The sequence below is a fragment of the Phyllostomus discolor genome, chromosome 4 (genome assembly GCF_004126475.2).
Source record: "Phyllostomus discolor isolate MPI-MPIP mPhyDis1 chromosome 4, mPhyDis1.pri.v3, whole genome shotgun sequence".
NCBI lineage: Eukaryota > Metazoa > Chordata > Mammalia > Chiroptera > Phyllostomidae > Phyllostomus > Phyllostomus discolor.
The window spans coordinates 172,404,033-172,429,467 of NC_040906.2; the positions used below are offsets into that span (position 1 = coordinate 172,404,033).

At 42.6% G+C, this 25,435-nt stretch overlaps 1 protein-coding gene across 3 annotated transcripts in view; it reads left to right on the top strand.

The window, feature by feature from the left end:
• NT5DC1 (5'-nucleotidase domain containing 1) overlaps positions 1-25,435 on the top strand; it is a 118,386-nt gene that overhangs the window by 87,152 nt on the left and 5,799 nt on the right. For all 3 annotated transcript variants that reach the window (XM_036024603.1, XM_036024601.1, XM_028509595.2), the window contains exons 7-10: positions 15,069-15,243; positions 16,897-16,994; positions 20,527-20,645; positions 21,779-21,931. In XM_036024603.1, coding sequence (XP_035880496.1) covers positions 15,069-15,243; positions 16,897-16,994; positions 20,527-20,645; positions 21,779-21,931 — 545 coding nt within the window. The remainder of the gene's footprint in view (positions 1-15,068; positions 15,244-16,896; positions 16,995-20,526; positions 20,646-21,778; positions 21,932-25,435) is intronic.

Below are 25,435 nucleotides of genomic sequence, written 5' to 3' on the forward strand. Positions count from 1 at the left end.
GAATGGAATACCCACTCTCCTTAATAGCAGTAGCCATTACTTAGTGAAGTCATCTGCAAATCATGAATTCCTTTCTCCCTTCCCTCCTCCTCTGCTCTATAATGATTTAATTTGCTGGCATGTGACATTTAGATTAAACTCCTTTTGAAGTTTAAGTGGAGTTTTTATCTGGAAGGAAAAACATTTTCTTTGTCATGGTTTTTAGATAAGTTAGACAGCTATTGGTCATCTATGAGGTCTAGTGCAATTTCCTTTTCATTCACATTTTTCTCCATTGAGCACACATAGCTCATTTAATGTTTATTGCTAACATTTGCCAAGCACTGTGAGTAAAATATTCACCTCATTTAAATTGAATTTTGAATGTTTCCTTGGTTATTGAGTAATTCCGGGCCTTTGGGTCCCCTGGGTTTATGTTGACAGCTCCTTTCCTTTCAAAAAGAAATAGTCTAATCACTTATGTCATAGGCTTTCTTAATAGATTTTTTCCCTAGGTCAAAGAAAGTCAAAACATAATTTTTCATCAGTAAATAGTTTGATTATTACAGGGTTGTTGTAGTTGGGTCCTCTGGGAAATTGTGGGATCTCTGTGTTTTGCTTATAGCGGATTTGTCTTGCTGTATTCTGAAAGATTGAAGGTGTACACCAAATATGCACCATTGTTCAGATTCACTACTGCTCCTCACACCTTTAGCCTTGAGATTCCATTTAACTAGAATTTAAGATAAGGAGCCCAGACCAGTGTGGCCCAGTTGGTTGGGCATCATCCTGCACAGCGAAAGGTTGAGGGTTCCATTCCCAGTCCAGGTACATGCCTGGCTTTCCGGCCAGTCCCTGGTTGGGTCATGCGAGAGGCAACCGACTGATGTTTCTCTCTGTCTCTTTACCCCTCCCTTCGCCTTTCTGTAAAAATAAACAACTAAAATCTTTAAAAAATGTCTTTGACTACAGAAGAAATTATTTTGTTAAACTACATAGTACTTACTCTACACTAAGATTTTGAGTATATTTAACCTCCTTAAGAGAAATTTTAATGACATTTACCTTTATTGAATGTATTCTTTCTGCATAGAATCTAATCAGTATAGTGTTAACCACTATAAAGGCACAAAGAAAATTGCTTTGTGGAGCTTAACTGAAAGATAAAAATACATTACATAATTAATAAATTGTATAGAAAAATCTGTGATGACGCGTTGGGGTATGTGCACTAGAACAAGGTGGTTGGCATAATCAAAGAAGAGAGAAAACTAGAGAAAGTGAGCATTAAGCTGTGCCCCAAAAGCAGGGTGGTGGTTTAGAAAGCAGAGAAGAGTGGTTTTGAGGGAATGGCTTAAGGTTGATAAGGGGATGAGTCGACCCACAGACGTTCTGAGCAAACGCATTGCAGGAGGCACAGACACGCCCTGTTGCCTCGACCGTAGATGCGGACAGCAGCCTCCACTTCCCACTCAGGGTTCTGGTGCCCTCAGCCCCAGATCGTGCCTCAGTTCTCAGCCTCAGCCCCGGAGTTCACAGCCTGTGCCTTTTCTTCTGCTGTTTCTCTGCTGGGCGGCTCTTCCTCCCATTCACGGCCTGTAGAAATGTCTCTCCCTGATGAGGGCCCAATCCAGATCTCACCTTCTCTCGAATCCTCGCCTCGCCTGTTTGAGAAGTGGTCCTTGTCTTCCGCGGCAGCTGGGGTATGTTGGTCGTCTGCCTGGCCTAGCACACATCAAACCACATTTCGATTTCAGGTGTTCCCTCAGCATTGAGGCCTTCTTGCAGGGAAGAACCATGTGCCATCTTGGTGCCCACATCGTGCCTGGGCCCAAGAAGGTGCTCAGTAAGTAGATTGTGTGTTTTAGGGGCCAGTGGGGAAAAATTACTTCTCTGCCTACCTTCCCTATTTACATTAATAGAGTCTATAGTTATAGAAGTAAATGTTTTGTTTCTTACTGTAGACTTAATGAATGTGTCCTAAGGAGAGAAAGCAGAAAAATATCTTCCTTTCAAAACCTTTAATCATACATGTATGGACAGTTCTTAACACTGTTTTAAGATTTTTCATGTTAACCTGGCAGAGTATTTCAAATTTTAGTGTTTAAAAATACATATGACTGTCATCTTAATATGTCTGTATGTTTCGTTTGTTAGCTCAGACAAAATGCCCAAGAGATATGAACTTGTTATATTAAGTTCAATTAGAAGCAGATAGAATGAAAAAAAGAAAGGAATCAGGCCAAAGAAGAAAAAAGGGAGACGGAGAGAGTAAAAAGGCCTGCCTAGAGGAGAGCGTGCCCCGGGACCAGCCGTGGGCAGCATTAGTTCGCCTTGCACTCCACCCGCCCAGGTTCCTGCTGCTTTCTGAGGCCCTGCCCACTCCTGACGGAGTCTGCAGGCTGTGTTTAGGGTAAGGCTCCGACAGACAGCTGTGCCCCGGCCTTTCCTCTGCCTTGTCAGAGATTATTGTAGAAAGTGGACTCAGTTCCCATGACTGATCCATTTTAGGTATTTATGTTCATTTAGGAGCTGGATTTAGCATAGTGTGTATATGGCAAATACTGTCTTGGCTTTCTACTAAGATACGTACTCTGGGGAAAAAAACCAAGGTTGAAGAAACAGAATGAAAGTTGTGTTTCACTTTTTTTTGTTTGTTAGAGAACTGTTTATTGAACGCTTCACTCCTCAGTGGGAGGCAGGGTTCCTTAAAACATGTGTAGTAAATGAACCCTAATGGCTAGCTTATAATGCTTTTGTTCCTGTAATTGTTTCTGATCTCCTCGCCTCAAAGCTGGAGAACTCCACTCTAACTTTTTTTTTTTTTAAGGAATAAGCATTGGCACATCTTCGAGCCTGTTTTGCCCCCAAGCTATCCCACTTTAGTGCTCCTAATTTTTTCCAGTTTCTTTCTTTTGGAGAAGGTGGGAGGTTTCGAGTCCGGACAATCAGTGGGCCTACTTCAGCTCTGGTGAAAACAAAACCTTCCAAGATGGTTTTTTGCCTGGCAAATGCTCTTTAAAACTATTTGAGACAAAACTTAGTTTATTTCTTTGAAGCTAAGCCCCTAAAACTTGTCCCAGGTTTTACCCGGAGGCATCTTTAATTTGCTGTACCAAGAAAAATAATCCTGTTTCCTAGCAGCTAATTTGTACAACTGCATTTAGGCGATAGTGCTTTTACTGAGCCAAAGTCCGTGCGCCTGATGCTTTGGAAGGCCAAAACTCCACTTGGAGAAGGTTTAGTGATTGAGGAAGTGCCGACCGAGAACTTGGGAGACCTAGTGGTGCCTGGGATCCATCTTGCTCGCTGGACCAGGCCACAGGTTTTTAGGAGTTAGGGGGAACAGGTATGCGGAAGTGCTGGTGGGACAAATGGGGCACATTTTAATTGGAGGACCTTGGACCTTGGCCATTTACGGTAAAAGGGCATCAACACCAGATCCTCCTGGACAACAGACCCTTGGCTTCTGAACAGGTTCTGGTGTTCAAGGTCCAGTTATGTCCTGGTCCTTTGTATCTGTGTTTGGGGTGGGGTGAACCTTGTTTCTGAGTGCAGCAGGAGGCCAAATTTCTCTCCTCTGCTCAGGTTTCGACTGCATAACTTGTGGTTTGGGTCTGTTACCTCTGAAAAACAACTCAGCACCTTGTCATACAGGACAGGACCGTTTTGAACCGGTTCCGTGGCTACAGTGCTTCTATTCATCCCCAGCGACAAGCTCTGTTGGTCCTTTTGATGATGCCATCATGTCATCATGTGCATTTCTTGGATCTTTCTGCTTCCTCTGACATTACCAAGGGAAAATACTAGCAGCTGTTAGCTTTCAGCCTGGGCTCGCCGTGCCTTACTGTGGCCCCTACTATTGCTCGGTTAACACAGAGCAAATGAGCCTGAACACACTGAATCCAGAGACCGAAAATAAAGTGTGCCAGAGTCATACTGGCAACGGCAAAGGCAGATTAGGTTTGTTTTAACAAAGTGGCAGAGTGACGAGGGCCTTCTTCTGGCTCAGTGGAGTAGACTGTTAGAGGACCCGGGCCCGAGATAACTGAAGGCCAAGGACATCATGCCTGGGGACCCACCACGGTGAATAAATACACGAAGGTGTTTATATCATCTTTCAGAAGGCAGCTCTATCACAAGTGATTTTCTAATACTTACTCGGCTGAGAGGCTTCATAACCTACAAACAAGTGTCTCAGATTCACGATTTCATTAATTATTCTTGTTGGCACTTTCTAATGCTGAGTTACAACCATTTGTTATTTATTGTTACTGTCCCATAATTAGAAGTACTGTATTTATATCAGAAATAGACAATTTTTTGTTAAAGGACCAGATTAGAAGGGTTATAGGCTTTTTATATAGATACTTATATAACTGCTGGTTGGCAAATCACAGCCACCAGCTGAGGAAGGTTTTATTTGTGATAAATTGTGATATTTGTTTAATATGTGAATAAAACCTTCCTTAGCTGGCGGCTGTGATTTGCCGACCGCTGGTGTTTACAAACACCTGGTCATTCTTAACCGGTAGCTCTTTGCTCTCACACACACACACTTCTACAATTATTAATCCTTGACTGTTGCCTAACATCAGAAATGTCAACGTGAATGTGAAGACAGTTCCTTTCCTAAAAGGTCTCACAGTCCCAGGAGAGAGACGAATACATACACTCGCATGTCAGCTCGCTCACGGCAGGTGCTTGTCACTGTGCAGTGTGAGGAATGCTGCCGCTGGCGTCCAGGGTGGCGTGACCGGGTGAGGGCGCTGGGACTGCCCCACAGAGAACATTGTGACGAGTGGCAGACGTTCCTAAGCAGCAAAAAGAGGGCAGTGCATTTTAGGAAGGGAAAATATTTATTCCTTAAGGTAAGACATTTATTTTGGGTTTCTTCCTATCCCAACATCAGATAATGGCTTAGATAACATCAGCTCATTGACTATGGAGAATGCCTCTAGAAATTCTGAGCAAAAGCACATTATTCAATAGTTACAGAGCCAAATAGGTGTACCATTTAAAGCATTTGACTTAAAGTTTGTTACCAAATGTAGTTTTGAGCAAAATCTGTGGTCTCTTAATTTATCTTTTTAACAGGACAGGTTTTTAAGTAGACGATTTCTAAGGTCCCATCCAATTCTAGATGCTGTGACTGTAATTAGAATGCATATCAATAGCTTCTTTTTTCCTATGCAGAAATCTGATTTGATTTGTTCACATTTCCAGCTCCCACTTAGTCAAATTTCAATCAACCCTGTAGCCCCTGAGCTATGATACTATGGAATAGTGTACCATATTCAAGAAAAAAAGTAAGGATTTATGGTATCTGAAATTGTATTGTTGTGGAAAATCCACCCACACGCGGGGAGATAACGAAGCACAAACTTTATTACCCAGGGGCCCAGAGGGGGTGGTTAACATCCAAATCCTCTGAGCCCCGATCCTCACTCTCCCGGGGTTTAAATAGTCCTGGGCTTCCTACCTACCTGGTGAAGCAAGGTTACAGAGGCTGAATGCGGAAGTTAGGTCCAGCTACCTTATATGGGAGACAAAGGGAAAACGCAGGAGGAATTTGCAGAAGCTACAGAGCACAGGAGCTTATCATGGGAGTCTGTGTACGACCTTGAGTAACTGGCTGTAGCTTTGGTTACAACTTGTCAGCTTCTACAGTCCTGTGTGAAATTTTGCAAGTGTTACAGTTACAGAGCATAAGAAACTTTGGAGTTTCTCTTTTCCTGCCACAGTATAGCACCCGAATGCTACGTCGCTGTAGAGGGTGGTCCAGCCCCATTCAAATCCTGGCTCTACCACATTGTAGCTTCAGGACTTTGGGCAAGTTCCTTAGCCTCTCTGTAACTCAGTTTCCTTATCTGCAAAATGGAAACACTGTTGGACCTGTCTCGTGGGCTTGTTATAATGAGTAAATGCCTTAATACGTGTAAATGTCTTTGAGTTGTGTTTGGCAAAAACAAGCACTCAAAATGTGTCAGTCATTATTAAAGTGAAGATAATTATTATAAATAATCTATTTCTAAAATTCTATGTTAAAATGTTTGGAAATTGCTACAATGTGATGCTAAACAAAAACGCAGGTAAAGAACGTGGGAGGTGGGGGCTGGGTAGGGCAGGGGAGAGTAATGGCAAAATGGGGACAACTATAATTGAACAACAACAACAAAAATTAAAAAGTGCAGGTAAAAAACTCTGTGGAGTGTTTAAAATTCCCATTTAGTTACATAAGAAACACACTAGAAAACATACTGACAAGAGTCACACCAAAATATCAGTAATGTTTGATAAGCTATTATGAAAATATAGCCCCTAATGAATTATGCCACTCAGAATTTAGACCCTTCTGTTTTCTTCCTGAGCTTGAGCTAACCCCATATAACCAATAAAATGCAGCAGAAATGACACTGTGTGGCTTTGGAGACTAAGTCATAAGAATCCTTGCAGCTATCGTCTTACTGTCACAGAGCACTGGCTCCAGGGAAGCTCGTTTTGTGTAAGAAGTCCAGCTACCCTGAGACCAGCACGCTATGGGGAAGCCCACTCTAGCTAAGTGGAGAGATGTTTCAGTGGTCCCTGCCTGCTGTTCTAGCATCCCAGCCCAGGTGCCTGACAGTGAAAGAAGAAACAGTTAGGTGATCCCAAACCTGGTGACATCTGACTGGCACCCCTCAAGTGAGAACTGCCGAGCTTAACTCAGTCAACCCTCAGAGCCATGAGATATGATGATACAAGGTCTGTCCAGAAGGTATGCAGCCATGTAATATGAAAACCAGAGACATTTATTGAAGAGGATACAAGAAACATTGTACATAGGACAATGATGCCTCAGTCCCCTTCAAAGTTGGCACCTTGGGACCTCACACACCAGTCATCATCAGCTGCCCTGTCATATTTTCCTGAATCTCATCAATGGTCTGAAATCTCTTCCCTTTCAAAGGTGATTTTTGTTTTGGGAAAAGCCAGAAGTCGTAGGGCGCCAAAGCTGGACTATAGTGGAGCTGAGTCCACCTGGGTGATTTGATGTTTTGCAAAAAACTCCACATGAGATGTGATGCATGAGGGGTGCATTGCCATGGTGAAGCTGCCAATCACCATTTGCCCATAGCTGTAGCCTTCCAAATCATCCGAATAGTTTCTGTGGGGGAATGTTCAAGCTTAATGCAAAATTTGATGCAGATTCTTGCTCTACTCACTCAGTCATTTTGAATGTTGGCTACACAGTACACAGTCTCACTCAACAGCATCTACCACCTCCACTAAGTAGTACAGTGAAGTCATCATTGTTTACACACACGCATTGCAGTCCACTCTCCTTGGCTGCCAGTTTACACTGATGTTGTGCAAACTGTCCTCATTATATTAACAATGGCTAGACTTTTTCTGGACAGACCTCATATATGTTGTTTGAAGCCACTATGCTTGAGGTGGTTTGTTATGCAACATTTAAAAAAACCTAGAACAATGAATTTTCTGTAGTAAGAATGTATTATATGTAATGAGAACAGCAATAATTTAATCTCATTAAATGCTATTTTCAATGTAGTTTCAACATTAAGAATATTTGTAATGTGTGATACATGTTTTTCAGTTGCATATTGGGCAGTTCTTAGTTAATCTACAAATTAAATTGACAACAGCAGCTATTCTTTAGCCATTCTAAATAAATAGGAATTTACTGGACTTAGCATGCACATAAACATGTACAGGGTACTCCAGGGATTACTGCTTAGTAGTATAAAAGTTTTATAGCACCCATTACAGAAAATCTCCTTTTTTTCTAAGACACATGTATAAGACTGTACTGGACAGTGATGGAGAGAGCATACTGAGACGCTTTCCTGATCAGACTGCCCTCCTCTGGAAGATCTAAACCTCTGGTTCCGAACCCCTGGGGAGTCGCCCTGGTCTCCAGAATCTGGTGAACACTATGGGGTCTGCCGCTGCTCTGCTTCCCCCGACACACACAAATACATTGATAAACGAAATGTTGCGAACAACATCGGGGCTCCTTCGCCCACTGAGGCCCATGTGCGTACTTCAGGTTAAGAATTCTGGTTCAGGGCATTGTTAGTCCTTGTGTTGCAGAGCATTGCATATAGGTCCAATGCATCTATGTTGGTTATATCCAGGAGACGTCAACACTTTTCTCTTTTATCAAGTCCATAATTTTAAATTTTATATTACAAAGTTAATGTCTCTGCCAAAACAATTATCTGAATTAAAATCTAATTTCAGACTTTAGTATTTTTTCCCTTTACTTTTTAAAATTAACTTGGGGTAACTCTCCAGGTGTGGTACTTTACAAAAACCTGTAGAGTATACAACTGATGCAGTACGATTTGGGTGGAAAATTGTGGTGAAGAGTAGATAAAGATTCATTAAAAGTATCTGCTTCTCTAGGTTGTGCACGTGCTAGGTGTAGATCTGGCCCAGACCTAATATCTGTATAGAGCTTTCCTGTGTGTGTGGCAATACACCGTGAGGCCAGATACTGGAGGAGTAGTCCTTCCTGACTTTGATCTATCTGTGTTTTCTGAGGTTGATTTCCTCTAAGTTAGTCATTTTTCTGAATACTTTTGGCCTCATCAGTAAGAGAAGGTATTTCTAAAGACATTTGAGACTATGTCAGCAAAAGTAATTAAGGAAACAGCGAACCCTTGTGATAAAATATAATTGTTAAAATACATGTATTTTTGAAGACCAACCAGGTTTTTAAAGAAATCTCAGAAGTTTTTGAGTTGAGGTTAATGGAGGGTGGGGGTAAACCTTTCAAAAAATGGATTTTTTCTGTTGTAAGTACTCTGCATTTCGGTAATTGGTTATTGTCTCATTTTCTAAGTAGCTCACATTTGAAGTGGGTGAGAAATCAGAAGAACTTGCTTTAAATATTTAATTTTGCTTTTCTTTAGGCTGTTCAAAAGGTTTATGTTGATACAAGCTATATATGTATTCAAATTCTGTAAATGTATATATGATAGAAACTTTTGAGTTACATATTCTTTGGAGGTGATGGGGTTCAGGACAGACTGGCCAAAAAATATGTCATTTTGACATATCGATTATTTTGAATTAAAGTTATTAGAGAAACAGCCAGTGCAAGAACACTATGATGGTCCTTTGTTCCCCAAAAGCAGGAGATAAATCTTCTCCGTGAACCAAAAGGATAGAAGGCTTACTTGAAGGAATTCAGGGCTGAAAAAGTAAACAGATGTTGTTACTTATCCATTAACTTGCTACCTTAAGTAAAAACCCTTTGTTTTGTCAAATCTTGACAAATAGTTGTTTCTTTCACTTTACTCAATTAGGATATTCTAGATTTCTTTATTTTTAAATATATTAGATAGAAACAAACTATGCAGGGGTCATAATAGGAAATACTTGTTTTAACACTGTTTCAGTTTAAATATTAAATTTCTGCTGCCCTCTATAAATAAAAGAAATTCAGAACATATATAATCTGTTGTTTATCTCTTTTGTCCTTCAAAAATATTTCAGTATCTCTTGCCCCCCCAAAAAAATATTGTGTGTGTCTGTATTTCACTAAATTAATTACATCGTTCCTTATAGCAAATATATTTAGTTCACAGCAAACCATTGTAGAAGCTGTTCACTAACATGCTCTTCTATAACTTGGAAAGGCTGTAAGTGTTTCAGTCACTCCTAGATCCTGTTCTGCCTCGAAAACAATAGCAGACCTTAATTGGAGGCTGATGGTGGAGGGGTTAGCATCCAGCACCTGTAATCCCCTTGGACCACAGCTTTGAAAACTCTAGCCACAGATCACACCAATAATGGTGATACAGTTAACAAGAAAAAAATGCTTATTTATTCTGTGATGATAAAAATAATGATTCAGCACAATTGTCTGTTAAATTTAAAAGTATTTTTAATAGTCAAATTGTACTTATTATGCGTTACCACAAGAGGTCCCCAAATCCTGAGTCATATTTGCTACATGCAGGCCACTGCTTATTAACCAGTTTTTTAATGAGAGCTAATTTTTTATTCTTTAGAATCAGCTTTAAAAATTTTACGTTTGGCCCTGGCCAGGCAGCTCAGTTAGCTGGAGCGCTGTTCCCGTACATCAAGGTTACAGGGTTCTGTGGAAGAACAGCGCAATTGATGTCTGGCTGGCTGTCCGTCTGCCTCTCTCGCGCTCTCTAAAATCAATAAATAATTATTAAAACTTTACTTTTAATCCCATCTGGATGCATAAAATAGCAGCATCTAAGGCTGTTAGAGGGGTGGAAAGGCCAGGAGGAGGAGTTGCAAGCGGTGGCAGGGCAGCAGAACTCCTTGGGGGCGAGCTGGAAGCACAGACTGACTGCTGCTCTGTGCGCTCACAGCAAGTAAGACCGCCCTCTCTCCCCGCCTTCGGTCTACATGTGTTGGGCGGGTCACCGGCCAGCAGTGATCACGGAACGCTGTGGATGGCTCATCGAAAAACACGGGAGAAAAAAACATGCACAGAGACAAACTAGTTTCTGTGGGGAAGTAGGGACGAAATGTCCACCCCCCCTAGTGGGGAGCGCACTGATTTACCATCCATACCTGCTTTTATTGGGCTCATTTTGCATAATAATTCAGGTAAAGTACAGTACTTATTGGGGGAAGTAAGGAACCATAGAAAACAAGGAACTCTGCCGGTCTATTTTGAGTTGGGGTCAAAGAGCTGTAAGACTTTGAGGAGCAAACTAACTTCCTCCTTGGACACCTCTCATTCAACTGAGAGCATTCTAAACAAAGAAGGTTTCACAGGAATTTACATGTTCTTTCTTAGGCCTGATCACCCCGGGGAATCCGCCCTTTTCAGCACAGAGCTGCACCACCCTGTCATTGTTTCAGGCTCAGGTGGAGCAAGGGAACTAAGGCAACCAAGAGATAAGGAGATTTTCTCCCAGACATGAGAACTCAGGCTATGTCAAAGCCGAGGAGTGAGGGTCCATCACCCCCTTTTGCTGCAGCCCCCCAAGTCCTTCTTTTTGGGGGTCTCCCAAAGTGATCGTGCCTGGCTTAGGTCGTTCCCCCCTTGGGGAATCTTACCCGTCTTTGGCTAACCGACCAAGCTTTTTGGGGTTCAGTTATGAATAAAGCAGCAGAAGCAGCATTCCTGCCGGGGAGATAAGCTTTTGTCTCCTTGCTGGCTTACGGTTCCAAGGGCGTTCCCTTAGCCTTAGCCTAGGCGGGGGTTTCAGCTTCTGATACCAGTCAGGGCGGTTCCCAACATACATGCCCTGTCTTGTGCAGGCAGTGGTAGTCTGTCATAATTATATTGTGATACAGTTATATTAATCTATTATAATTATAATTAGGCATGATGTTTTTTCAATAGGGGTAAAAAATGGAAGGTGCTTTAGCTAGAATAACTTTGATAAGGCAATGCTTTCACCACCTACAGTTAGGTTATATGTTACAAACCCTATTAGTTTGAATATAAGTAAACAAATATTCCTGTCTGCCCTGCACCAATTTAGATATTCATTTGAATGCCTGCTCTGTGCCAGGCAGAAAGATATATGCCCTCCCTTTAGAACTTTATGGCCCTGGCTGGCGTGGCTCAGTGGATTGAGTGCCAACCTGTAAACCAAAGGGTCACTGGTTGATTCCCAGTCAGGGCACATGCCTGGGTTGTGGGCCAGGTCCCTAGTAGGGGGTGCTGGGGAGGCAACCACACACTGATGTTTCTCTCCCTCTTTCTCGCACCCCTTCCCTCTGTCTAAAAATAAATAAATAAAATCTTAAAAAGAAAGAACTTTACAGCCTCTGTGGGGAGATAATTTAATTGACAACTGTAGTTCAGTGTAGTGTGTTTAACCTAACTCTTCTGTTGGTTCAAGAACTTAGTTTATTTCAATAAAAAGATGAGTATTATAGACTACAGCACTGTATTGTAAACTTAAAAATTTCCAAGAGACTAGATCTTAATTGTTCCCATTACAAATAGATTGTGTTGTGTAATGTGATAAAGGTGTGACATAACCACCTTAAACATATTTATGTATCAACTATATCTCAGTAAAAATAAATTTTAAAAAAGATGAGTGTGGCCCTGGCTGGGTGGCTCTGTTGGTTGGAGCATTGTCCCACATACCAAAAAGGTTGTGGATTCGATTCCTGGTCAGAGCATAGGCCTGGGTTGCGGTTTGATCCTTGCTTGGGGTGTACAGGAGGCAACCAGTCTGTGTTTCTCTCTCTCTCTCTCTCTCACTCCCTCTCTCTCTCTCTCTCCCCCTCTCCCTCCCCCTCTCTCTCCCTTCCATCCTCTCTAAAATCAATGGACATACCCTCCCATGAAGATTAAATTTTTAAAAAAAGATGAGTGTGTGTTTGTGTAATTATGCCTCCTATTACTTCAGTGATCTGAGGTTACAATGGGAATGAAACTATTTTCCCCAGCAGCAGTCAGTGATCTTTTGTGGTAGCAGCAACCCACGATCTACCATTGGGTGTCCATTCATAACAGGGTTTGTCTTTTTTTAGTTTGAATTAATTACCTCAAAGTAATTTTCTCAACTAAACTATTATGTTTGCACACTTTTGCAGTAGGCTTATTAAGTGATACTAATAAAATTAATCTGGGCAAGAATTTTAAAATACAGTATTTAAAGGTATATGCTGGTTTTTAAAAATCCATTTGAAAATGGGACAGTAGTAGTTTTAATAGTAATTTATAGTTTGATCACTAGATGGCAGTAGACACACATGTATAGCTAAGGAAAAAATAGTCTTAGCAGTCTATAAATACAGCTTAAGCATATAATATTTTCAGCATTACATACTATAAATATTTTCTTATATAGCCCATAAGAATGCTATTGCTACAAAATTTTTGTTTTTCTGGGCAAAATAATTTCACATATAACCCTTATACGTATAATAAATTCTAAGGCACAGCCTCTGCCATTACCTTGATAGTCACTCATTAAACTCTTCTGTTCTTAGCTACTTGTTTTATTTTTCTCTTTCTTAAATTAGCTCTATCTTATGGTACTAGTGCCCTCTTTCCCCTGAAAAAATGCTATTTTCATTTTTTAAAGCTTTTGGAATTAAAAAGCTTTTCTAGATTACATAGCTTCAGGTATACGGAGAGATCCTAGAGGTTTACACACAAATGTCCCATAGAGCAGAATATGAGAAAAGCACAAACTGTTTTTGTTCTTGGTCTCCTGCCATCTGGGTATTGTTCTCACAGTGTAACATAGTCTGTGATTTTTCAGCCTGGTTGTGACCAATTCTTGCAGTGTATTCTTTTCTGAAGAGAGATGGCCTAGGTTGCACATAGTCGATACCTTCAGTGTTTATGCTGTCATTAAAGTGAGTTATATCACGTGACCAGAAGAATTCCAGAATTTGGGTGGTACTTCTAGCAGCGGTGACATCGGCATCTCAGAGGCCCAGTGACAGCATCGGGGACCCAGGTTCCTTTCAGATTTCCGCCAGGCCATCCCTGCTGTGTCGGACTTGAGCTTTGTGTTGAAGATAGTCACAGCAGTTCAACACAGGACGTGGAGGCGTGGCGAAGCCCAGAACAGAAGAAGGGACAGGCCCTCCTGTGTAGGGATTTTTGTTTGCAGTGGTGTACAGGATGCCAAACCCCCCGGCAGAGCTCTCTTAAAGTCCCATGGGTCTTGCCTGGGTCTCCTGCATTGTCCCAAATGATTTATTGTTAGGGGAAGGAATCACCAAGAGGGATTAGACTCAGGCACCCAGGCCCTTCCTGAGCACCCAGCTCCTCCAAGGAGGGTGAAACCTCAAAATCACAGTACTTTCCAAGAGGTGAGGGCAGGGGGTGGATTCGGGCAGGCAGACAACAGTGTTTTCTGCCATTTCTGGTTTGGTTTCATTTTATTTTGTTTTTTTCATTAGAGACTCTTCTTTCCTGTCCTGAAATGTACTCTTGAAATGTAACTTTCTTTTCTGTTATCTCAAGCTCAGGACACCATACAGAATTCCAAGGGTGGCCTGTATCTATTGCAGTTTATCATTCAGTACGACCTCATTCACGTCGTACTTTATTTATGTGTATGTTCTTTTCCTAGCAGTTAAAGGAAGTCAGAACTAGGGCTCTCTGTGTTTTTCAGTACCCAGAGAATAGTGCCTGTAAAATGCTTTGTGAATGTAGTAGCATTTCAACCACATTTGCCGTTGTTTGCTAAGCACCGACCACGCTGAAGACACCAAGGAGATGCATCTGACCAGGACTTCGGGAGATATTGCCGCTGTCTGCCTTGGAGCTCAGCCTGACCCCTTGGCCTCTCTAAACACCCAAAGGGGCAGAGGCAGCAGTCCCAGCTCGGTGCTTCAGGTTCTTCAGTTTTCACTGTCAACTGCAGGGCCTTCTGGCCTTTTCTGGCTTCTTTTCCCATTTGGCATCTCAGTACCTCCCAGAGGCTGTTGACAGACAGCTCTTCTAGTCGTAGCTCCATCTGCAACAGCACTCCCCTCTGACTGAGGGACCCACCCCCTTCCTGGCTGCTTCGTGCCAGAGATGTGTTCATGGCACATCGTCAGCATATTTATCCGTTTGTTTCCTATACTCGGCAAATATATGTTGAATGATTAAAAGAACATTTATCAATTGGTATTTCAAATACAGTAACGTTTTCTGATTTGACAATGCTGATTATATTGTTTGTTGTGTTTTAACAGTTTATTGGTTCTTATGAAGTAGCCAAAAATATTATCAACTGACATTTTCAGTCATTGCTATGTTTTTAAGTAAAGAACAGAAGGATTCTTAAGAAGTAGTAATAGGTAGCCCTAGCTGGTGTGGCTCAGTGGATTGAGCACTGGCCTGCAAACCAAAGGGTCGCCAGTTCAATTCCCAGTGGGGCCAAGTTCCCCAGTAGGGGGCATGCAAGGGGCAACCACACATTGATGTTTCTCTCCCTCTCTTTCTCTCTCCCTTCCCCTCTGTCTAAAAATAAATAAATAACATATATTTAAAAAAAAAAAAAACCAGTAACTGCTGGATTTTTTTACCTATAGTTTTGAAAGAGATTGACTTGTTTGAGAACACACTGAGTCCAAAACAATGGAGAAAGAAAAGAAAAATCTCTGACATTTTTATTTTTCAGAAAACTGTGGAATATATTTTCCAGAAATAAAAAGAGATCCAGGCAGGTATTTACACAGTTGTCCTGAATCTGTAAAAAAGTGGCTTCGACAGCTAAGGAATGCTGGGAAAATTCTTTTGTTAATCACCAGTTCTCATAGTGATTACTGTAGACTCCTCTGCAAACATATCCTTGGGTAAGTGATGAGACATTCTGTTGTCATGGTCTTATAAACGACGGATAGCAGATCAGACCACTGATTTCTAGAAGTGCTTCATCATGACCTTGTTAAACAATACTGCGTGACAAACAGTTGTTTCTGGTAACACCTCTCAACACCTGCACCACCCCCCGAGTACATGTTGTTAGCAAAGCAACATTACTGGGGTTCCCTGGGCTCGTTGCTTGCTGATGATCTAGGCTTTCAATTCTCTGAAGGGTGCATGGCACACATGTCCTTCATGCCATCTTCCCTGCATCTGGTTGCTCAGCTTGGGATGGTCACTGCAGGACAGGGCCCCAGGGTGTACTCCCTGATGGACAGCCGGAGAGGAGCCCGTCTGCAGCCTTTTCCGTGTGGGGCCACATCTGTACCATGGAGCACAGCCTGGATGGGACTGACATCCATGGAAATCGAGGCTGTGTAAATGCAGACTTGAAAATGAGACAGACATGGTTCCGGCCCTGCCTCGCAACACCCTGTGTGATGTGGGGCAGGTTGTGTAACCCCGCTAAGCCTCAGTTTCATCACCTTAAAAATGCAACATTAGCACTTCACAGGTTTGAGGGAGTCTTTATATACAGGTCAAGTATTAGGCAGAGTAGTTGCTAAGTTTCAGTGTTAATATCTAACATCATTTCATTCTTCTGGGCAATGCCAGGAAACATCCATGGTCAGAGCAAGATTCCAAATCCACTTTAAATAGACCCTTGCTCTAATTTCAGCAGATACCAGGAGTATGAAGCAAGTTCTGGCTTCAAATCAGACCCCTGGCTGACCTCTTTAGCCTCCAGTTCCCTGTCCCTGAACACCTGTGGGTACAGGTGGGTCTGTGGTGTCCTCACCGTGTGTGAGTGGGTGGTCTGCCTTCTGGATCACACATAGGCTAGGGACCCCTACAGTGAATCAAGGCTGGAGCCCCGGCTGCCTTGGAAGGTGCCTCTGAGAGACCCCTGCTCCCCTGGCAATGGAACTGTGCTTCCGAGTAAACTCTCTGGGGTCTTCATCCTCGTTCATTAGCACAGATAACCAATGTTTTTTCTTCCTACTGAATTCCTCTTCAGCACAGTTTTGATGTGTAAACGTATCTGGGGACCTTGGGTACACACTGCCTCTCCAGTGCAACAGGGGGTCAGTCCCTCAGGAACCGGGACACCAGTCCTCTGCCACCATCCCACGTAATCCGAAACACAGTGTTGCATGCAGTACAGACCGAAAACGGTTACTGTTGTTACCTAGAAATGGCCTCGTTATAAGACTACGCTGACTTTCAAAATAAAGTCACATTTTGAACATTCTCTGAACACATCCCTTTGAATATTTCTAGCTACTAGAAACTATTGAATTCACTTGGTATAACTGTTACCATCACAAGAAAGCTTAGCACCTAGAGTTAATGTGCTTGTTCTTTCCTTACCTTTGTATCAGGGTGTAGTTCAGGGATACTAGTGCTAAATCACCTCTTATTTCCAGTGCTAGATTTACCTGAAAATGTACAGGAAGCATGTAAAAAGTTAATCAAAAGAAAAGACATGATGATGTGGTCAAGTAGATAGGTGAAGATTAAGTTCTGTTCTATATAGACCATTTTCCTTAAAATAAATTTATGAAAAATGTGTTGCTTTTCAGGAATGATTTTGCAGATCTTTTTGACATTGTGATTACAAATGCATTGAAACCTGGTTTCTTCTCCCATTTACCAAGCCAGAGACCTTTCCGGAGACTGGGTAAGTTGTGTTTTGGGGTTTTTCTTCTTAAAGTTAGATTTGTCCATTCATTTATTCAATAAATAATCTGTCAGCTAACAACCCCATGCAAAGTACTGTGTTAGACGCGACAGGGGTATAAAAGAGACACTACATCTTTTTTCCCCTCGTGGGAGAGAAAAAAGACAGTAAACCTATGTTCATACTAAATTTTACTCTACCACATGGTATCATAATGATTTGTTTGCCTCTCCCTGACTTTAAAAATGAAGGGCATGGACTTTAACTTAGTTTTTAGGGCCTACATAAGTGCTTCAATAAATATTTTAGGGATGAATTTGTTGCAATAAATCAGAATCAGTCATTGTCTAGGATGGAGATGCCTGCAGAATGCATGCAGACCATAAACAAGGCAGCAGCCCTCTCTCCGGGGGCACACGTGCGGCCTTCAGGGAGGGGCGGTTAGAGTTGTTGCCCGTGTAGAAGAGGCTGGTAGAGAGCTGGGATGAAAGGAGTGAACAGCTTTTTCAGATGAGAATAGCAGGGTGAGGGTGGAAAAGGCAAAGGGATTAAGAAGTGCAAATTGCCAGTTATAAAACCAGTCACAGGGACATAAGGTATGTCATAGGGAATGTAGTCAGTAACACTGCAGGAACTAGGTATGGTGCCAGGTGAGCACGGTAAACATTGGGGAACACTTTGTAACCACTGGACTGGAGACCTGAAGCCTGTACAAAATAATATTGAAAGTAAACTGTAACTGAACATGTTTTTAATTGTATATCTGAGCAACACTGTTTGTAGTAACAAAAAATTGAAAACTACCTAAGTGATCACCAGTAAGGGACTGGCTTAATAAATTATGATTTTTACACACACTGAAATACAATGCAGTTATAAAAATAATGAGGAGGGGTTTTGTATACTGATACAGGATATTTGCTGTTTATATTAAGTGAAAAGCAAAGGTAAAACAATACTACTGTTTCATAAATGAAAGGAAAAAAATAAGATATACTGATGCAGTATTTCTAACTTTGAATGTCTTAGTGCTACTTAAAAGCACTATTCAGCCCTGGCTGGTTTGGTTCAGTGGACTGAGTGCCGGCCTGCGAACTCAAAGGTTGCCCGTTCAATTCCCAGTCAGGGCACATGCCTGGGTTGTGGGCTAGGTCCCTGGTTGGCGGTGTGCAAGAGGCAACCTATCCATGTATTTCTCACAAATTGCTGTTTCTCTTCCTCTCTTTCTCCCTCCATTCCTCTCTCTCTAAAAGTAAATAAATAAAAGATTTAAAAGCAGTATTCAGTGTAAGACAGTTGACAGTAGCTTGGTTCTCTGCTCACTGAGGAGCACACAAACAGTGAGATTCAGATGCCGCTCCACAGCAGTAGGTGTCAGACGCTGAGGGATCCTCAGGGCACCAGACGATGCGTAAACAAACACATAAGCAAGTCAGGAAACCCACGAGGTCTTGTTACGTGCTGTGGAGGAAGTAGCCGCCTGGTGAGGCCACCTGGAATGGCTGGCCAGGGCAGGCCTGTCCGAAAGGTCAGGTAAGGTGACTTGCAAAGAGGGACCTGAGGGATGAGTGAGGAGAGGAGCGGAGGATGAAAGTTCCTGGCAGTGGGACAAGGTCATGCAAAGGCCCAGGGTGGGAGTAGTTTGGGGGAGTTCCAGTGACAGAGAAGAGGCCTGTGATTCTGGCACCTGGTCATGGGGAGGGGAAGGGCCGGGTTAGGGAGACAGGCAGCCTCATACTCTGTGGGAAGGGGTCTGGGTGTTATTCCATGAGCCATCTGGAGCTATTCGCTTGTGGTGGAAGAGTGATACAGGGACACCGTTAGCTGTGAGATGGGGAATGGATTGGACGTGGGGAGGGATAGAAAGAGGGGAAGACCCAGAAAATGCAGTATCCCTAGTGAGCAACTGCGGTGGTTTGGCAGTAGTCCTGGAGACGGGGAGAGGTGCACCCCGGGGCAGAGGCAGGCTTACAGTTGTGCTGTGCCAAATACAGAGTTTGTCCTTGTATTATTACCTGTTATTTCCATGCAAGCAACTGTAAACTGCCCTATGTATTTAAGAAACATTATCGAGGTGGAAAACACAGGACTTGGTGATGCCTTAGGAGCAGATGAAAAGAAAGCAGTGATCAAAAATGACTTCCAGGTTGTTGATTTTTCTTTGTTTCTGAATCAGCAGGTGGGTGCATGGTGATCCCACTTACAGCCATGGGGAAGAATACAGAAGAGGAGTGTGGGTGGGTGGTGGTTATGACTGTTAAGAACTCACTTTTCACCATATTAAGTTTGATATGCTTAGCAGTTGTCTAACTGGAGCTGTCAATCAGGAAATTATGTAAATGAGCCTGGAGTCCAAGAGAACAGGTGTGGGCTCAGGACATAAACTGGGGAGGCCTCCACACAGAGAGAGGTACTGAAGCCACGGGCTCACACGAGATCAGATACAGAGAGAAGGTAGATAGGGACAAGACCCAGACCAGGCTTTGACACACTCTGACGTGAAGGACAAAGAAGCAAGAGAGCCGTCCAGGAGCAGACAGAGTGTAGTGGGGGGGATAGGAGAGTGCAGGGTTCAGAAGCCAGAGAGGAAAGAGGCGAGTGGTCCTCAGGGCAGTACTACTGAAAAGCCCCTGGGAGTGGGCAGGACAGAGACGGCCGGTGTCCTGATGAGCAGTGGGAGGGAGAGCAGACGGCGGTCTCTGGAAGGGCTGACTGAAGACAGTGGAACCAGTGAGAATGGACACCGCTTTCCAGGAGTTTAGCTGTGAAGACAAAGAATTGAGGTTTGAGCTGAAACACAATGTAAGATCAAGAGCATGTGGTTTTATTTTTTTAACTGAAAATATTAGGATATGCATATATGCTAATGAAATGGTCTAGGATACTGGCTTTTACCTGTGAAACTTTTGCTCCTCAGGACAAATTTGGCAATGTTTGCAGACATTTTTTGGTTGTCACAACTTGGGAGGCAGGATGCTGCTGGCATCTGGTGGGAAGAGGCCAGGGATGCTGCTAGACAGCCTGCTGTTTGTACAAAGGACAGCACCCTGCTGCCACCAGGAAAGAATCATCTGCTCCCAAGCCTCAGAGGTGTCAAGGTTAAGCAGCCCTGGTCTAGTAGAAATCCTTACTATTAAGAAACAGTCTGTTATGAAGGATTCAAATAATACTCTTTGTATTAAGCCAGAAAAAAATTATGTTTTTCTCTCTTCACAAACTTATATTTAAGTACATAACTAAGTACTCTAATTTTTATCTGCAGTCCTTTCATATTTGTTGCAGTCTATACCTGCTGTATATCTATACTTACTCCATTCCACAAGTTTTTGTTAAAATTTTGCACAAACAAATATCATATATTTCTATGTTTGTGAAGTGCTCGTAACAGTAGGGGCTCACTGAACTGCTGACTCCCCCCCACCCCACAAGGTTCCTTCTTATACAGGTGCCGGAGCCATGCCTGAGTGTGGTCTGCCCGATCGGGTACGCTCATCCGGCTAAAAGGTACATGATTGTCAAACTGTATTTTCAGAGGATGACGAAGAGCAGGAGGCACTGCCATCTCTGGATAAACCTGGCTGGTACTCCCAAGGGAATGCTGTCCACCTTTATGAACTTCTGAAGAAAATGACTGGCAAACCTGAACCCAAGGTATTTTCCCACGGAGGTGGAGTCCTTGATGCCCACTTGCAGACACAAACCATTATAAAGTAAAACCATGACTCTGAATGCATTTAGCATAGTTATCCGTGGGAAAAATAATCTGCCTCTGCTTATCTTCCAATCTGTTCTCTTACCTCTTGTGGTTAAGGAGACTGGGCCTTTCCTTTGTTCGTGTAGACTAGGTCTTTGTCTGTAACAGAGAACAGCAGAAATTCAAGGCAAGGGGCGGCAGATCGAGGGGATGCACCAGATTAGTGTGCAGGATACAGGAGGAATGATGTGTTGGTAATGATGCCTAAAGAAAGTTTTTATGTGTAAAATAAGCAATAACTGAAATTACAGTGCAGACTAGCCTGAAGACCCACTTGCTTTTGACACCATCTTGGTCACAAGGTTGATGTTAGACACCAGTGCATTTTTAACAACAGGACCCCTCATCTGAAAAATGTTTCCCAGGAGCCCTGTAAGAGATCAGGAGAGGTCGGTGGGTATCAGCCCAGCTCCATTGGCTCCCATGTTGTGACAGCCCCCTAGGAATGCCTGAGGGGCTCAGTGGACAGTGCACCTGGACTTGGAGGTTCTAACTCACATTCCCTTTACCTCGAGTTTTCACCTGTAAAAGGCATGTGGACTGGATCAGTGGATATCATAGTCTCCAAATACCAGGGGAGCTTCGCAGAGTCCACTCGCCCACCCCCACTCTTGGAAATTCTGTTGCAGCAGAACCAGAAGGGGTCCGGGAGCTTTGTGACAGTGGCTGTGGCGTGCACTGGGCTCATCTAGCCCCCTGTGACAGTCGCCTCTAATATCTCACCAGCTCTTCGGTTCTCGGGGCAAGTTTACCTGGGCACATACGGATTCTCGATTCTCCAGGAAAAAAAATGATCAAAATCACTTATTTTCTGCCTTTTTTCTGTCTGCACATGCATTGTGTAACTTCTTAAAATAAACCTGGCACGCTGCAAGCCAAATGGGGCAAGTTGATGGTCACCTGTAAAGTTATTCCAGGGAGTTTAAGATGCTTATACAACTTTTAGAAGAATTGTTTTGTCTTCCGTGAAATAACCACCACTCTTTCACGATTCTAATGCCTCAAACAGAACTGTCTGTCTGACCCACAGGTTGTTTACTTTGGGGACAGCATGCACTCAGATATTTTCCCAGCCCGTCACTATAGTAACTGGGAGACGGTCCTCATCCTGGAGGAGCTCAGAGGTGACAGGGACTGGAAACCTGAGGAATCGGAGCCGCTAGAGAAGAAGGGGAAATATGAGGTAAGGGTTCCTTTTAGCGCTTTCTCCTCTTAGCTTACAAAGGGCTTGTTTGTGCCCAGAGATGAAATCTGTTAGCAGTTATTGCGGTCTTGCTGTCCCTGCTCTATAGTTGATCTTGTTGATAATTTTTAAATGATGCCAGGATAACACAGGTCTGTCTTCCCTGCCCTCTGCTTCCATCCAGCGCTGTGGCAGCGTGGATGGTTTTGATTGGTGCTGAGGCTGCTGGATCCTAACTCACTATAGTTACACCCTTTCTCTTCTCCTTGGCTACAAAAACGCTCTTGTGCTCTCCTGATGGGTCTAACTTAACCAGATCGGTAGCTCCCTTAGACTTAACTCCTGAGCCTCCCGAATGAACTTAGGTGAAGACATGAGGTAAAGAAAAGTAAAAGGTATCATGAATCTAGAAAGGGAAAATAATATTAAGTAGAAAAGATCAAAAAGTAAAATGGATACTTCTGAATTCATCCCAGTGGAGCAATTATAAAGAAGGAAAACCTCAAGCCCAAAGAACAATATCACATGAAAAAATGCCAATAAAAAAATAAGCTATCAAGCCACCAAAAGACATAGAAGAACCTAAGTGCATATTACTGAGGGAAAGAAGCTAATCTGAAAAGGCTACATCCTGTCTGATTCCAACCAGATAAGAGCCTGGAAAGAGGAAAAATATCCCCCAAGAGTAAGAAGAGCAGTGAGTGTCAGGGGTTTGAAAGGAGGGGAGTGAGTACATGGAGCACAGGACTTTTGTGTGGTAAAACTACTCTGCGTGGTCCTGTAATGGGGGACATGTGCCATTAGGCATTTGTAAAAACCCATAGAGCTACACAACCCAAAGTGTGAACTCAGACGTAAACTATGGATTTTTGTCAGTAATAATGTGTCAGTATTGGTTAACCAGTTGTAACAAATGTACAACAGTTAATGCAAGATATTAATAATGGAAAAGGCAGAGGAGGATGTGGGACAGGAGGGGAACATATAAGAATTTTATGTACTTTTTGCTCTATTTATCTGTCCACCTAAAGCTGTTCTAAAATAGAATGTATTATTAAAAGAAAAAAATAACTATAACGAGGTCCAACAAAATGTTAGAATAAGGGAGTCAGGTTGCTACAAGGTTTCCAGTGAGTAGCCATCAGTCTTCAACGTGACATGGGAAGCTCTTTGGACTACTGGAGTTAAGAAAGGGCTTTCAAACAACTTCCAGCAAACCTGAGTGATTTTGGGAAAGGCTTTCACTACAGAGAGATTTGGTTTCTTCAAATGATTGAGAAGGGAGGTGCAGTGATGAGAAAATGAGTGATCAGTGGGAACATACCTCCTGTGGGGTGCCCACAGTAGCCCCCTCCCTGCACCAGACCCCCTTTTTTTGTGAATTAGTCATGAGCACACCATAAACAAAGAATCATCATTGGCTTCTAGACTGGAAACGGTGAGTCAACAGCTTGAAAATTTTAGTTCCCAAGATAAAATTGAAAGAAATAATGTTTCTTCCTGTTGAACTCCACGTATTTCAGAACACACAAAATGTTTATCCTAAGTGGCTGACGTAAGTAAGAGCTTATTGGATTGGCAGAGCTATCTCAGGCCACTCACTGAGGAGATAGCCACTCGAACCCTGTTCTCTTGTTGGACATGTGTGCATGCTGAGTTTTTAATTTGTGCAAGACTGACTGCTAAGTTTATCAGGGACTTATTGTTAGGTCCTACACACTTCATTTTTACAGAACGCATTATGGCCTGAGGATAAAGGAGGTGGGAACTCGTATACACAAATAAAGCGTAACTGCCTAGAGAGGATGCAAGTTATTAAAAAATAACTTTTAAACAGGGCACAGTGGATACTTCATTGAGGGGAATTAGGGAAAATTTCATAAAAAATGTAGAATGTAGCTCTGGCTGGCATAACTCAGTGGATTGAGTGTGGGCTGCGAACCAAAGTGTCGCAGGTTCGATTCCCAGCCAGGGTACATGCCTAGGTTGCAGGCTATAACCCCCAGCAACCACACATTGATGTTTCTCTCTCTCTCTCTATCTCCCTCCCTTTCCTCTCTAAAAATAAATAAATAAAATCTTTATAAAAAATGTAGAATGTGAAGTAAACATTGAAGGACAGGTACATTTTCAGTTGGTGTGTACCACATTCTTAGGAAGATTGGGACACAGAGGAATGTCTGCAGGGAGAGACTAGAGAGAGAGAAGAGAAGACAGGAACTCGGTAAAGTCCTGAACAAAAATAGGAGTGCTTCTTGCTGATGTTCAGAAAATGGCATCAGCCCTGGCCGGTATGGCTCAGTTGATTGGAACATTATCTCATAAACCGAAAAGTCAGGGGTTCAATTCTCGATCAGGGCACCAGCTCAGGTTGTGGGCTCGGTCCCCACTCAGGGAACATAGGAAAGGCAACCAGTTGATCTCTTTCTCTGATATGCATGTTTCTCTCCCTCTCTTCCCCTCTCTAAAATCAATAAGCAAGTCCTCGAGTGAGGATTAAAAAAACAGCGTGATTTCTTTTGATTAATGATATACCTGAGAAAAAGAGTAATCAAAAACCCCAACATCAGGATGAAGAGATTACATCTATTAGTCTGTTTGGGCTGCTATAATACCATATACTGGCTGGCTGATAAATAACAACCATTTATTTCTCACTGTTCTGAAATCTGGAAGTCCCTGATCATGGGGCTGGTCAGTTCAGTGCCTGGTGAGGACCTGCTTCCTCAGGGACCACCCTCTTCTCACTGAACCCTCATGTCCTCACACACCCAAAGGGGAAAACTAGCTCCTGGAGTCCGTTCTGTAAGGGCACTGACCCCATTCATGAGGGCTCCACCCTCATGACCCAAGGACTCCCTGCCTCCTAATAACACCTTGGAGGTTAAGCTTTCAACCTACGAATTCTGGAAGAACACAACTATGTAGACCATGTTACACTGATATTACATTGAACAGAAAGGGTAGCTAGCTCTGTTTTCCTCTCTTCATAGGAACAGGGAGGAGCCCAGATTCCATCACTTGTTTGCAGGCCATTTTCTACATGTGTGATGTGTGTCACTTCTTCTTAGACTTATTATTTTGGAAAAGATAATTAACTAAATAAAATTTACGCTATGAATTGCTGCTCAGACATTGAGAAATTATATTGAAATACACCTTAAATGTATACACATGAGTTTGGATATTCACATTCTAATTCTGCTCTTAAATGTCTTTGGTGAATCCATATAGGTTCTTACTGAATGCTTGTCAAACACCATCACCTGCAAACGTATATTCTCATCTTGCTTCACAAAGTGAGTTCTAGGACAAAGAATTGTGAATCTAGAGGCACATTTGGGATTCTGTGAGCCCCAAAATGACATTTGCATCACAAACGAATGACATAGATCTTTATAATCCAGTTTATGTGGATGGGATAGGATTTTTTTTTCAATTCTTAATTGTATGCCATATTTATAAAATACTGAAGTACTTTTTGAATGGGTCTTTAATTTAGTC